Consider the following 15,194-nt stretch of genomic DNA (forward strand, 5'->3'; position numbering starts at 1 on the left):
GTACAACTAAAATATCAAACAAAGAATTAGAGCATCGGAGAGAAAAATCCATGTTTATTTCTACTAAAATGTTTTTAGTTAGGGATTTTTTAATATGAGATAATCTGAGTGGTTTATGTATTTATTTATTATTAAAAAATTTATACCGCCCTTCCAAAAGGCTCAGGGTGGTTTACATTAAAACACCATTAAAATAAATTAACAATTATAACAGAAATGATAAAACTGCACAAAATAATTAACAATTAAAACATCATAAAACACCAATTAAATAGCCAAAACAATTTAAAAACAAGTTTTTAAAAGCTGAGAAAGCTTGTTTGAAGAGATGTGTTTTCAGAAGTTTCTTAAAAATTGCCAGAGATGGGGAGGCTCGTATCTTAGTAGGGAGGGCATTCCACAATCTTGGGGCAGCAGCTGAGAAGGCCCGTCTCTGTGTAGCCACCAAACAAGTTGGTGGCAGCTGGAGACGGACCTCCTCAAGTGACCTCAATGGGCGGTGGCGCACATAGCAAAGAAGACATTCTCTTAAATACCCAGGGCCTAAGCCGTTTAGGGCTTTGTAAGTTATAACTAGCACTTTGTATCTTGTCCGGAAACCTATTGGCAGCCAGTGTAGCTCCATCAACAGAGGAGTAACGTGGTCTTTCCGAGATGACCCAGAGACCAACCTGGCTGCCTCATTCTGAACCAACTGAAGTTTCTGGACTACATACAAAGGCAGCCCCACATAGAGCGCATTATAGAAGTCAAGTCTGGAGGTTACCAACAAATGTACCACAGTTTTGAAGTCACTGATCTCGAGAAATGGGTGCAGCTGGTGTATCAGCCGAAGCTGATAAAAAGCACCCCTGGCCACCGCCTCAACCTGAGAACCAGGGAGAGGTGTGAATCCAGAAGTACTCCCAGACTGCGAACCTGTTCCTTTTGGGGAAGTGTGACCCCATCTAGAACAGGCAGATCAAGATAATCTCTAGAGTTCTGACCCCAAACAATAAGTACCTGCCTCCATCTTATCTGGATTCAGCTTCAGTTTATTCTCCCTCATCCAGCCCATTACTGCTTCCAGACAGGCATTTAGGGAGGATATGCCAACTCCCGAAGAGGGTGAGATGGAGAAAGTAGATCTGGGTGTCATCAGCGTACTGGTAACATCTAGCTCCAAATCCCCTGATGATCTTTCCCAGCATTTTCATGTAGATGTTAAAAAGCATTGGAGAAAGTATGGAGCCTTGAGGAACACCATACTTAAGCTCAGATCTTGAAGAGCAACAATCTCCAATCGACACCATCTAGAATCTGTCCGAGAGGTAGGAGCGGAACCACTGTAAAACAGCGCCTCCCACCAACACTCTCAGATGTTCCAGAAGCATACTATGGTTGATAGTATCAAAAGCCGCCGAGAGATCCAAAAGTACCAACAGAGTCACACTTCCTCAGTCAATTGCCGATTGGAGATCATCCATCAGGCTGACCAAGGCAGTCTTCACCCCATAGCCCGCCCGAAAACAAGTTTGAAATGGGTCTAGATAATCAGTTTCCTCCAAGACCTCATGGAGCTGAGAGGTCACCACCCTCTCATTCACCTTGCCCAACCATGGGAGATTGGAAACAGGCCTATAATTGCTCAACTCTGAGGGATCTAATGCAGGCTTCTTTAGAAGAGGTCTAATAATTGTCTCCTTAAGACAAGGAGGCATCCTGCCCTCCCGCAGAGAAGCATTTATGATTTCCACCAGGCCGCCTTCAACAGCCTCCCTGCTAGATAGAACAAGCCATGTTGGACAAGGGTCAAGAGAATAAGTGGTAGGCCTCATCACCCCAAGCAGCTTGTCCACATCCTCAGGAGTCACAAACTGAAACTGATCCAGTCGAATCACCTCCAGTTCAGACATCAAATTAATTGTGGAGTCTCCATCTAAGTTGGCCTGAATCCGAAAGATTTTATCTGTGAAAAATTCTTTAAACACATCACAGTGGGTAACTGATTATTCCAAATTCTGGTTCAAGGGCGGGGGCAGATACTAGTCCCCTGACAACCCTGAACAACTCCACCGGACGTGAACTCAATAGACCCGCTTCTTTGCCGCACGTATTGCCTGAGCATAGGTCTTTAGATGTGCTCCATGTTGTAATCTGTCAGATTCGAGTCAAGTCTTTCTCCATTTGTGCTCCAGTCACCTACCTTGCCGCTTCAGCCCCCGTAGGTCTTCTGTATAACAAGGGGCCAATTTTGAAGTGGGTTGGAGGGGACGCTTAGGAGCAATCGTGTCTACTGCCCTGATGAGCAAGTTGTTCCAATTCTCAACCAGGGCATCAACAGGATCACCAGCAGAGCCAACATTGACTCCCTTCAAGGCTTCTTGGAATCCTACCAGATCCAATAACCTCTTCAGGTGGACGATTCTAATAGGCCCCTCGCCCCTGCGGAGGTGGTTGTAATTCCTACCTTAACCAGATGGTGATCCGTCCATGACAATGGGGATATCATAGGAGTCCCCACCCATGGAACACCACCCTAATCAGAATAAAAGACCAAATCAAGTGTGTGACCTGCAATATGCGTCGATCCAGAGACCACTTGGGATAGGCCCATAGTTGTCATGGCCTCTATGAACTCCTGAGCTGCCCCAGACAAATTGGTCCTGAAACGAACATTGAAGTCCCCCAGTACCAGAAGTCTGTGAGACTCCAACGCAAGTCCCACAACCAAGTCCGCGAGCTCAGTAAGGGATTCCGTTGGGCAGCGGGGCAATCGGTACACCAACAGAAGTCCCAGTCTATCACTGGTCCCCATATTCACTATGGTCTGATACCCAACAGGGACCCTAGTAAAGGAGATGTTATCCTTATAGACAGCCAGAATAATGGTTGACAGCCAGACTAAATTATTCATGATTAGTCTCACTGAAATTAATTCCAAGATAGTAATGATGAAATTGTCCCATTAATTTTTATGGGACTACTCATGAGTAAATTAGTCTGGATGTCAGCCAACATCTATATTGAAGACAAACACAGGGCCCCATTGATGTGCAAGCCAGAGTTTTTGTTCTGTTGTACTTTGTTCTGAAAATGTTGTGCTCTCACTTTATTATATTTATATCCTGCTTGTAGTGGCAGCACCTGCTTGGTTTAAGCAATGCTGCAGGATCAAGGACTCTGACACCATTCACTGGGCCTCTTCTGCTCTCATTTAAAAAAATATTCTAATGAAACACCACTACATGTATAATATATGTTTTGAGGCAAGAAAGCAGACATACTGGTATGCTTTTTCTATATCAGTAAAGTGTGCCACAGAGTCGGTTTTGACTCCTGGCGCCCACAGAGCCCTGTGGTTGTCTTTGGTAGAATACAGGAGGGGGTTACCTTTGCCTTCTCCCTCACAATATGAGACCTTACTAGCAGAGACCTTTCAGCACCTTCCTATATCGCTGCTGCTCGATATAGGTGTTTCCCATAGTCTGGGAAACATACCAGTGGGGATTCGAACTGGCAACCTCTGGCTTGCTAATCAAGTCATTTCCCCGCTGTGCCATTAGGTGGCTTTCAGTAGCATCATCTAATTACCACCATTAAATTAATTCCACAATTAGAAGTCATATCTTTTATATAAACAAAGGGGACGATGGAAAGCACAAACTGCTGGTTTCCTTATGCTCTGTGCATCTTAAAATACAAGAAGAGGAAGCAAATTAAATGCAGGTGCCTCACTTGAGCTGTATGATAAACGGTTGGTAAAGAAACATCTGTACTGCGTGACTGACTGCCTTTTTCTGGTGGAGCAATGCTGTTTTATTTCTGAAAAATTGGCAACACTGGGAAAGCCACAGTGGAGTATAGGTACTGTTTAAATCCTATCCTTTACAATTCCATGCCATAGCCAATAAAATGTATGGTAGCAACATACCATAATTCTTCTCTTCTGGTGCTAGTCAGTTGTTGTTTTTAAGTTTAAAAAATAATTTAATTTGATTATTTTAATGATTATAAATTAGTAATGGTTATAAAATACACCCATATTTCCTTTGCTTTATCTGCTTGTTCCTCAGTTGTACATAAAATTAATTCATCTGTTTTTAAGATGGCAAGTATTCCATCATCAGTGAATATTTCCATTTATGAATTCCACCCCCATTCCCATGAATAATATGTTGCCCAAACTCCACTCCTATTTCAAAATATTGAAAAAGCCATAATTTAAGAGGAGTTGAAATAAATTAATTTATATAAATTATATCACAGAGAATGATCATAGAGGAGACTTGAGCAGAAGGATCATACATTATGTATTAAAAAGCAACCATAAAAGCATTATAGCTGCACATTTGCGTTGCAATAGTTAAAGCTGGGTGAGTGTTTTAATTATAAGGTCTTATTTTTCTGTGGTTAAGAAACACAGTCGATAAAATTTGCGCTATATCAGGCAAAGAACTCATTTATATTTATGATTATGTTAAAGAGCAAGTGGCAATTTTAAAGCTGCAGAAGTGAAACTGAAATTATAGATCTTTTCCTGGGTTTATGTTGCTGCCATTCCAAATGGATTTGCTTCAGACATGCTTCTGTGTACTTAAATACTACATGCCTGGGAGAGATTTGCAGGTATGGCTTCTGCTGGCAGTGTACTAGTGATCTCCACTGAATAGCTACACAAGTATTTCAAGGCACAGTAGCAGAGGAAGCCACTATATGTGACTACCTAGTTCAATGCTGTGTGGGATCAGTCCCCCCTCCCCCTGTCCAGAGACGCAAGTTTTGGGTGGTATAAAAATATTTTAATAAATAAACAAAAAATAAATATGAGTTTTACTGCAGCAGCAAATTGAAGGTAATTTTCGGTTGGTCAGAAAAAAGCTTGGGGGATGGGCGTGGAATTAACAAATAAAAATATTCACTGATGCCAACTTTTAAAAAAACTAGCACCAGGAGAGGAGAATCTTATTGCTACCCTAAATTCAATTTGCTATGATACTGAATTGTGAAAGAAGATTAAAATTGTACCCATAAACTACTGTGGTTTTCCCCCAAGTTGCTAGTCCTTCAGAAATGATACAGCATCTCTCCACCTAAAGAAAGGCAGGCACCCAGAAAAAAGGCAGTCAATAACTCTGGAAAGGTACTGCATCTAGAACTCAATGGTGCTAATTGTATATATAATAACATTCTCTTTAATGCTCAAGCAAAATTTATGTTATCAAAGCTGAAAATGACTTTGGACCTGGAAGTATGGCCAGTGGATTAATCCACTCAGACATCAGATCTCTATTGGCTGGTTCCAGTTCTCAAACATCTCTGTAGGCAAAAGCCACTTACTGAGGTCATTCACACAATTAATGGGGCTGTTCATATGACTGCGCATGGAGTCGGGAGGGTGGTGAGGAAGGCAGGATTCAACTTACTTCCCCACAGACGACCGCTCACAGCCTAAGTAGAGCACAAGCCACGGGCCCACACGACCAGCACTGTGGGGAGCAACACAGATGACTCTCCACGCTGCTTCCTGCGGCACAAAGGCTGGGGACTCATTGTCCTGGCCTCCATAAATCCCACAGTGCACTGCGTGCTAAGCGCAGTGTACTGGGGGATTCCCCCAGGGGATGGGTGCTCTAGGCACCTGTCTCTGTGTCAGCGTGAGCTGCAAGCAGCTAGTGCTGATACACAATCCCAGAGCCAAGGGTTTACGCCCTTAACCTCAGCTAAGATCCAGACTGTGGCACTGAGTTTAGTGCCACAGCACCACCAGGATCTGTGCGGATCCTGGCAGTTCTCACAGGTGACCAAGCCCAGGCTTGGCTGCTTGTGAGAACAATCTCAAAAACTGTGTTCTACTCGAGTTTGGGAGCTGTGTATGTTCCCAATTTTTGGTTGTGTGGGGAAGCAAGGAAGAAGTAATCTGGGTAGAAGTAAGTGATTGTGTGAAAGCAAGGAAGGAGGAAAAGATTTGTCTCCTACCTTGCTTCCTCACAATCACTTCTACCCAGATTTTCCTCTAACCTTGCTTCCACACAACCAACCTTGCTCACAACTAATCGGGAGCATACACAGTTCCCAAACCTGGGTAGAACACAGTTTCTGATTGTGTGAATGACCTCACTGCATTCACTTCAACAGGCCTTGTCGTAGCAGATTATTCGTGAGACAAGAATACATGTATCTTCCTCTCACAAGACATTGTCCAAGCCAAAATGTTGTATCCTGATCTTATGTGACTTATCTTAAGTCACGCTTAAACACACTGAAATTAATGAGTTTTATTTCATGAAACAGAAACTCTCATAGGTACCAATCGGAGCTTACTTCCTGGGGCTAATAGCAGCTTTGGGAAGAGTAGCAGTTTTCATCAGGACTGTGGTGATGAGGAAAAGAGTTACATATTTCTTCCACTTATGCAACAGTCTTGATCCTGATTGGGGCTTCTGCCACTTCTGTTTAGGAAAAAAAGATAGAAATTACAACATCACATTTAGGCCCATATTGGTTTGCATTGCAAATGGAGTACCTAATGTAAGCCGCAGAATGTATTATTTTAAATCAAGGTGATTTGATCCATTGATTTAAATAATGATTAAAATAACCCAAGAAAAAAGACCAGTTAAATAATGGATTTAAATCCAGTTTTTGATTTTGAAATGTGTATTTTTCTTGAAAAACATGTGTACTACCTGGTTCCTATAACAACTAAAATAACAAATTAATCAATATAGAGTTTTTATACAACTTAGAATTGTACTCCAGCACCTTGTTTATGTAGCTCACATGCACTGCAGAAACATCTGCTTAGTCATGAAAGACATATCTGTCTTTGTCTTTCTCTGTACACATTTAAGGTATTTAAGCAAGATCACTTCATTTCCATAAGGAAGGGGCTGCTGGTTATTGGGTCAAATATTTTTTCTCAAGGAGTTGGAAAATAAATGTCCAAGCTGTTTGGTTAGTAGAGTCATAAATATTCATGACTGAGAACTGAACATACCTGCAGAATTTAGCTAGTTCACCTCTATGGGCTCTTTGGATGACCTTGGTGGTATACAGAATAGTATCTCCTAGGTCCTACATTCCAACATTCTTATCATTTAGTTTAAAATATCATTTCTTCATAATTTAGTTAAAAACTGTCTGTTTAAGAAATGTTTCCCTAGGGTTGGGTGGATGGTTTTATTTGATCGTTGCTGCTGAATTGTAATATATTTCTTTTTATGTTTGAATTGTTTTTATTTTGTATATCAACCATTTGATCTAATTGTATGCCTTGCATCGTTTTGAATTGCTATTTTATAAATAGAAAACGAATACTTAAATAATTGGGGCTCATTTGGAAGCAGCCTTTTTATCTATTTATGCATTTTTATTTTTATTTTTAAAAATCTGTCTTGCCCTATCCCAAGGTGCAGGGTGGAAAATTAATACATTAAAACTAAAAAAAGATGTTTCCTTCTTTCTAGCATGCTCAGTCCTGGGAGATATGAAGGAACTGAGGAATGGTTAGAATGCTAATAGTTCTACACAAATGCAATAAAGTAGCTAAGCCTAATCCTTTTCTGCTTCCAATCAATTCCAGTTTTCTTCCATTGCACTAATTGCTGGTGCAAAACTGGATGGTGCTTCTTGAAAATATTTTGAATGGGCATTGCCTTTATAAATATTCTGCAGAGGGATTTTGTTGTTCCAGCAATATCCCTTTAAGCTATATGTTCACATCTTTCACCATACATCATTTGTCATATCTGCTTAAGATGCTATTATGCAGCAAGGGCTTCATGCCACTGTTCTAATTTCAGATGGTATTCTTGTTATTGGGAAGTGCTGTCACTTCCTCTCTTAAGACAGATTGAGGGGGGAACCCACAGTTCCCACCACAGCACGGTTACTATTCAAGCTGCAAGACAATTTTGTTTGCACAGGCAGCCTCCTATCCTCCAGCTGCAGCAGGTATTTCAAAGTGAACAGTATCTAGGTCCCAGGGTGTGGTCTGAGGATATACAGCCACCTTTTTGGAGCTAATTTGGTCTTGTTCTAATAGCAGACTGTGTGAAAACCCCATGTATACTACCCTGAATTGTACAGTGGAAGAAAGGTGAGATATAAATGTACTAAATGAAATCATTCACAGCATGGTGCCAGGCTCATTTTGGACTTGAAAGGGAAGGTCTTCGCTGATTATACCCATGAGCAATAACATTGGTGGCTATTGACATGTATTGCTTAGGCTACCATTTTTTCTTTCCAGTCTCTGGGACCTGAAAATGTATAGTGGCAAAAGCTAAGGCTGCATGTTGAAAAACATCAGTCTCCCCTCTCTTAGCCCACCTATGACGACACCCAAGTTTCAGTGGATCTTCTTGGCAAGTTTCTGGCCACATTGCTGATAAAATAATCTTGTCAGCATGAAAAAGTAACTACATCATTATCCTGATGATAAAGCAGAAACAAAAGGCCATTTGGGGAATAATAAAGGAGCATTTCAACAACAGCAGTTTATGCTAGCCACTACCACGCATGGAATGTTTCCCTGTACCTAAGGTAAAGGATAGTAGCAGTCAAGAAAATTGTCTGGGAGGAAGAAAGCTGGAGAAATGTGCAGATTGGCTCGGGCAGGTTGGGTTCAGTATCAGCAACTCATTTTGAGTGGAAAGTGTCTAAATGATAAAATGGAAGCCTCGGGGGCAATAGTTTGATTTAATAGAGGCTTTCTTCTGAAGGCTTGCTTTCTGCACTTATCCTAGATAAAGGAGAGTGACAAAGAAGATGACAACTCTCACATCCATAGCTGATAAGACTAATTCCCTTTTCCTTGGCAGTTATATTGTCATCTTCTGTTGCTTCAGAGGCCTCTCTCCCAATATAGATTCATACTCAATGCACATACAGCTCATTTTCCTTTACTCAGACAGACTGTTGTCATCTTAGACTCTGAATCCACCATGTATCCCCTATGCCAGGGTTTCTTAAACTTGGGTCTCCAGATGTTGTTGTACTACAACTCCTATCATCCCCAGACATGGCCTTTGTGGCTGAGGATGATGGGAGTTATAGTCCAACAACATCTGCAGACCCAAGAAACCCTGCCCTATGCCATTCTATGTCATAAGAACAGCCCTGCAGCATCAAGCCCAAGGCCTGTCTAGCTTAGCATCCTTAGTGGCCCGTCAGATGCCTCTGGGAAGCCCACAAGCAAGAGGTGAGGGGTTCTCAACCTTGGATCCCCAGATATTGTTAGACTACAATTCCCATCATCCTTAGCCACAATGTCCTTTGGCTGTTGTGGCTGGAGATGATGGGAGTTGTAGCCCAACAACATCTGGGGAACTCAAGGTTGAGAACCCCTGTTCCATTTAAATAGCCTTTTCATTTCTCCAAATCGTTAGCATGTTGAGCTTGAGCTGGAGTCACAAACAGTTCATTTTCATTGTAATGACTTGGTTTGACTGAAAGCAGTAGCAGTAACACAGTATTTTGTTCACAAAGAGAAATGAACTCGGTTTTTATTTTTGTCTCTAACTGAATAGCATGTTAAGCAGCCTTTCAAATGTGGCTAAACCATATTTCATGCATAAGCAGTTTCAGTTCCAATCTTCTGAGTTCCTTTGTCTCCTGAGAGAGGAGGAAAAAGTGAAAGAAAGAAAAAAAGCAACACTCAGTGATAATAGCACAGAACCTGCTGTCTTTCTCTGCTGCTGCTCGTGGTTTGTTATTTAACAAAGCTGGTGTCAGCCACATTTAAGCCAGCAAACCTTCGTAGCTGTCATCCACAGCAGATGTAGGTGAGATGTTGAAATGAATAAGCAGCCCGTGGTGAATTATGATGTAGTTCCAGTGTCTTTTCACTCACAAGCCTGAAGCACTTCTTAGAGCAGGAATCACACACACACACACACACACACCCTCACTGCTTAAAGCCTTTTCAGTTACTGAAATAACTGTATATTCCTATCAGAACCAAAGGTTAAAATAGATGAATGAAGTCACAAAACTAGGATCATTGTATGAATATATAACTTTATGATCTGCAGGTTTTTTAGATACACTGTGGGCTGATAAAGGTGATGAATCTATTCACACGGGCAGCCAAGCCCAGGCTTGGACTGCCTATGTGCACCAGCGGGATCGAGCCCGATCTCGGCACTGACTCGGCCCCAAGCCTGGAAATTTACTCCAAGCTTTAACCTGGGTTTGGGGTTGTGTGTGCGCACGGGCTACAGCACGTACAGAGAACTGTGCAGCAAGAGCCTGGGCTGAGGGAGGATCTCTCAATGCACCATGCTCCTGGTGAAGTGCATTGAGGGATGCTGGAGGACTTCCTCCTCCAGTTCCCTGTTCTGACTATTACTGCAGTGCTGCTCGTGTGCCGTGGTGAGCGGTAGAACCTGTATCGGTCCGGAGATCGTGTGCGCCGGAGAGGCAGGCAAGGGCCTGCCTCCCTGCCAGCCCTCTGCCCCATCAGTGAAAATGGGCATGTGCATGATATGTTCATGTGTTTTCATTTAAGAAGAAAAAGCAGTTTGAAATTGTTGTAGCTGACAGACCTACAAATGGCTATCTACTGTATCTATCTATCTATTTATTTTATTTATTTATTTGATTTTATAACCTGCTCTTCCTCCAAGGAGCCCAGAGCGGTGTACTACATACTTGAGTTTCTCCTCACAACAACCCTGTGAAGTAGGTTAGGCTGAGAGAGAAGTGACTGGCCCAGAGTCACCCAGCAAGTCTCATGGCTGGATAGAGATTTGAACTCGGGTCTCCCCAGTCTTAGTCCAGCACTCTAACCACTACACCACGCTGGCTCCAAAGGAAATTTGGTCAGGTTATCAAGGTGTGGAGGCCTATTCCATATTACATATTGCTCCTGTCTCTTCCTGCTCCTGTCTGATAGTAAGAAAACTAAGATAAGACTATAAGACTAGGGCTGCTAGATCAAACCAAAGGATCATCTAGCCAAATATGCTGTTTCTCACAGTGGCCAACTAGTTGATTCTAGTAACCCAGAAGCAGGACATGTTGGCAAATTGCGCAGTAACCATTATTCAGATGAACATTGTCTCTGAATCCAGAGATGGTATATAGTCGTCATGACAAGTAACCATTGATAGACTTGTCCTCCATTAATTTCTCCAGTCCGCTACTGGCCATCATCAATTTATCTAAAAGCTACTGGTCATCACCACATTTGGTAGGAGCAAATTCTTTAAATGAATTTTGTGCTGTGTATGAAGAAGTATTTCCCTTTGTCATACAAAAGAAAAAGTATATCCTTTTGTCCATCTTGAATCTCCTGCTAATCATTTTCATTCTAGTATTATGAGAGAGGGAGGTAAACTTCTTTCTATTCATTTTCTTCACCCGTGATTTTATAACCCTCTATCCTATTACTGCGTCAGTCACTCTTTTCTAAACTCAAAAGTATCAGATGATATAATCTTTCCACATCTTCTAGGCCCCCTGATTATTTTGGGTGCTCTTTTCTGTCCCCTTTTCAGCTAAATAATATACTTTTTGTATTATGGTACCTAGAAGCATGCCAGGTATTAAATCCTTTGCAAAAAAGGTACTTCCACCTCCTTTAGGTTATACAGGCTGCCCACCATTATCACCCCTGTCTTCTTTTACACCCATACATGGAAGTTCCCCAGAGACTATTTCAAAATCAAGACTGTTTCTGAAAAATACACACACACAGCATATTGATTACAGTTCATGCCAAATCTCCAGTCTCCACCAGTAGCTTCATATAGATAACTGCTCCCTGCTGCTGTGCTTCACAGTAAAACAGGGGGCAGAGTTGCGTGGCTGGCCCCATCAATGGGCATGGGGGCCGCCATTTTGTCCCCGGGTACATTATGGTGGCTCGCCAATGGGAGTGGGGGAACGGCTGCATAAGCGGCCGGCTGCCTTTTGCTCAAGCTCAGTTGCTTTGGGGCAAGGCACCCACCCGCCCATCTCATTTCAGTGAGGTTTATCTAGTCGCCTTTTGGGGGCCAAGTAGGAATTTTTTGGGTCACACCCAATTGGCTTTAGGGGTGGCCTTTTTTCACCTACTTCTCACTGATTCTCCTAGTAGAGTTTCATTGTTTAGGCTGTTCAGTCACTTTGCAGGTGAGTATGGGTTGAGGTAGGTTGTTTCATATTGGTGTTTGACTGGAGGACCGATTAAGGTGAGTAGGAAGTCAAGGAACAGCCCTTGTAGGTTTTTCTGCCCTTGGGCTGGGATCTGCCCCTAGGCCCACCACTCAGTGTTTTGTGGCCTGTGTGGGGTGGGGCAGGCTGGCCTCCCCTCAGTGGGGATAAAACCTCGCGGTGGTGAGGATGTCCAGACCTGGAGCTGGGCTGAATCAACACCCAGTCCTTCACCCTGCTGTAGGCAGTCCTCCTTATGAGGCTGACCCACATGGGTGTACCCACACTCTATTTAGTATGATCCTCATTGCAGGTTAATTGTAAATTTAATTAATATAAGTGGCCATAGTTCTTCCAATCTTACATGTCCTGTCATTACTGGGGCCTGGGTCTACAACAGGGCTACATAAATTTGGTCCTGCAGCTGTTGTTGGACTACAACTCCCATTATTCCCACTCACAGTGGCCAAGAGTCAGGGATGATGGGAGTTGTAGGACAATATCTGCAGGGGGGCTGAAGTTGTGCAGCCCTGATATAGATAGTGGGCAGCATCCAAACAAATTTCAACACCATTGAAATTAACGAGGTAAATTAGTCATGATTAATTAAAGTCCCATTAATTTCAATGGGGCTTAGTCATGACTAACTTACTCTGGATCCTGCCCACTCAATCTATATATATCCTAATTCGTATAGCTTTGATACAGGAAATATCAATATCAATATAGGACTATTGATGGAATAAGAATCCTGGGAAAACTCATATTATTTTTAAACAAATAATGAAAACTCCTTCATTGCTGCCCTTAGGAACAGAATAATTAGAACTGGAATCTCGGGAAATTCTGTTTATTTCCAGGAATCAGCTCAGGTGATAGAGGTATAAGTTGTGAGCTGCCCAAACTAACATAGCTCTTTTCAGACTGACATAGCAGAACAATCCTCATTTCCGTTTTTCATAGTTAATATGTTTATATAAACATCGATATATAAAAGCTGTGTAAAGAGTGGTCCAAGCTGCAGGAGTCTGGTGAAATGAAGACTGTGGACAAACATGGTTTGTCTTCTTGGTTGATGAGACATTTTGGATACATTTTTTGGAAATTTAGCCTATACTTTCTTCACTCTTGGGAAAGTTAATCTCTTGGGAAAACTTAATCTAAAACAAATAAAAAGTAAAGTGATTTGGCCAATAAGGCCACTTTATGGTCAGTTGTTTTACACAGTTACTTCCAGAATCTTGTAATGTATCTACCGTTTACAGAGCTATCCTAAACTTGTTTACTCAGAAGTGAGATCAATTTAATTTAATGGAATTTACTCTAATAGAAAATTTATTCTAGCCCTTAGAGGCCACCATCAAATGCCATTCTTTAGCTGTTCATTTGAAGGCATTTCAATCCACCAACGTCAGAGTATTCTCGAAAATAATTCTCTTTAAAATAATGTGGGATGTTTAGTGACAGTGTGATAAGAGTTGTACTCTGAAGAAATACAATGAGGGAAATAAGTATTTGATCCCCTGCTGATTTTGTCCGTTTGCCCTCTGACACAGAAATGACCAGGCTATAATTGGAATGGTAGGTTTATTGTAGCTGTGAGAGACAGAATAACAACAAACAAACCCTCAAAAGCCCAGTGCCCAAAAGTCAGCAATGGATTTGCATTGTAGTGAGGGAAATAAGTATTCGATCCCTTCACAAAAGATGTCTTAGTACTTGGTGGCAAAACCCTTGTTGGCAATCACAGAGGTCAGATGTTTCTTGCAGTTGGCCACCAGATTTGCACACAACCCAGGAGGGATGTTGTCCCACTCCTCTTTGCAGATCCTCTCCAAGTCAGAAAGGTTTCGAGGCTGATGTTTGGCAACCCGAACCTTCAGCTCCCTCCACAGATTTTCTATGGGATTAAGGTCTGGAGACTGGCTGGGCCACTCCAGGACCTTCATGTGCTTCTTCTTGAGCCACTCCTTTCTTGCCTTGGCTGTGTGTTTTGGGTCATTGTCATGCTGGAATACCCATCCACGACCCATTCTCAATGCCCTGGCTGAGGGAAGGAGGTGCTCAACCAAGATCTGACGGTACATGGTCCCGTCCATCGTCCCTTCGATGCGGTGAAGGTGTCCTGTCCCCTTAGCAGAAAAACGCCCCCAAAGCATAATGTGTCCACCTCCATGTTTGACAGTGGGGATGGTGTTCTTGGGCTCATAGGCAGCATTCCTCCTCCTCCGCACATGGCGAGTTGAGTTGATGCCAAAGAGCTCGATTTTGGTCTCATCTGACCACAACACTTTCGCCCAGTTCTCCTCTGGATCATTCAGATGTGCATTGGCAAACTGCAGACGGGCCTGTACATGTGCTGCCTTGAGCAGGGGGACCTTGCGGGCACTGCAAGATTTCAGTCCTTCACGGCGTAGTGTGTTACCAATTGTTTTCTTGGTGACTATGGTTCCAGCTGCCCTGAGATCATTGACAAGTTCCCCCCGTGTAGTTCTGGGCTGCTTTGTCACCGTTCTCATGATCATTGCAACTCCACGAGGTGAGATCTTTCATGGAGCCCCAGACCGAGGGAGATTGACAGTTATTTTGTGTTTCTTCCATTTGCGAGTTATCGTGCCAACTGTAGTCGCCTTCTCACCAAGCTGCTTGGCGATAGTCTTGTAGCCCAGTCCAGCCTTGTGCAGGTCTACAACCTTGTCCCTGACATCCTTCGACAGCTCTTTGGTCTTGGGCATGGTAGTGAGTTTGGAAGCTGAGTGATTGCTTGCTTCTATGGACAGGTGTCTTTTATACAGGTACTGTAACAAGCTGGGATTAGGAGCACTCCCTTACAGAGGGTGTTCCTCATCTCAGCTCGTTACCTGCATATAGTGAAAAGACACCTGGGAGCCTAAAATTTTGCTGGTTGATAGGGGATCGAATACTTATTTCCCTCACTACAATGCAAATCCATTGCTGACTTTTGGGCACTGGACTTTTGAGGGTTTGTTTGTTGTTATTCTGTCTCTCACAGCTACAATAAACCTACCATTCCAATTATAGCCTGGTCATTTCTGTGTCAGAGGGCAAACGGA

At 42.6% G+C, this 15,194-nt stretch overlaps 2 protein-coding genes across 8 annotated transcripts in view; one reads left to right on the plus strand and one right to left on the minus strand.

The window, feature by feature from the left end:
- Nucleotides 1–15,194, plus strand: part of FAM53B (family with sequence similarity 53 member B) — a 165,790-nt gene that overhangs the window by 65,107 nt on the left and 85,489 nt on the right. The window lies entirely within an intron of this gene.
- Nucleotides 6,249–15,194, minus strand: part of LHPP (phospholysine phosphohistidine inorganic pyrophosphate phosphatase) — a 302,212-nt gene continuing 293,266 nt past the window's right edge. Inside the window, exon 8 of the mRNA XM_053306394.1 lies at nt 6,249–6,431. Coding sequence (XP_053162369.1) covers nt 6,374–6,431 — 58 coding nt within the window. The 3' untranslated portion in view covers nt 6,249–6,373. The remainder of the gene's footprint in view (nt 6,432–15,194) is intronic.

Source organism: Hemicordylus capensis, chromosome 3 (genome assembly GCF_027244095.1).
Source record: "Hemicordylus capensis ecotype Gifberg chromosome 3, rHemCap1.1.pri, whole genome shotgun sequence".
Lineage (NCBI taxonomy): Eukaryota > Metazoa > Chordata > Lepidosauria > Squamata > Cordylidae > Hemicordylus > Hemicordylus capensis.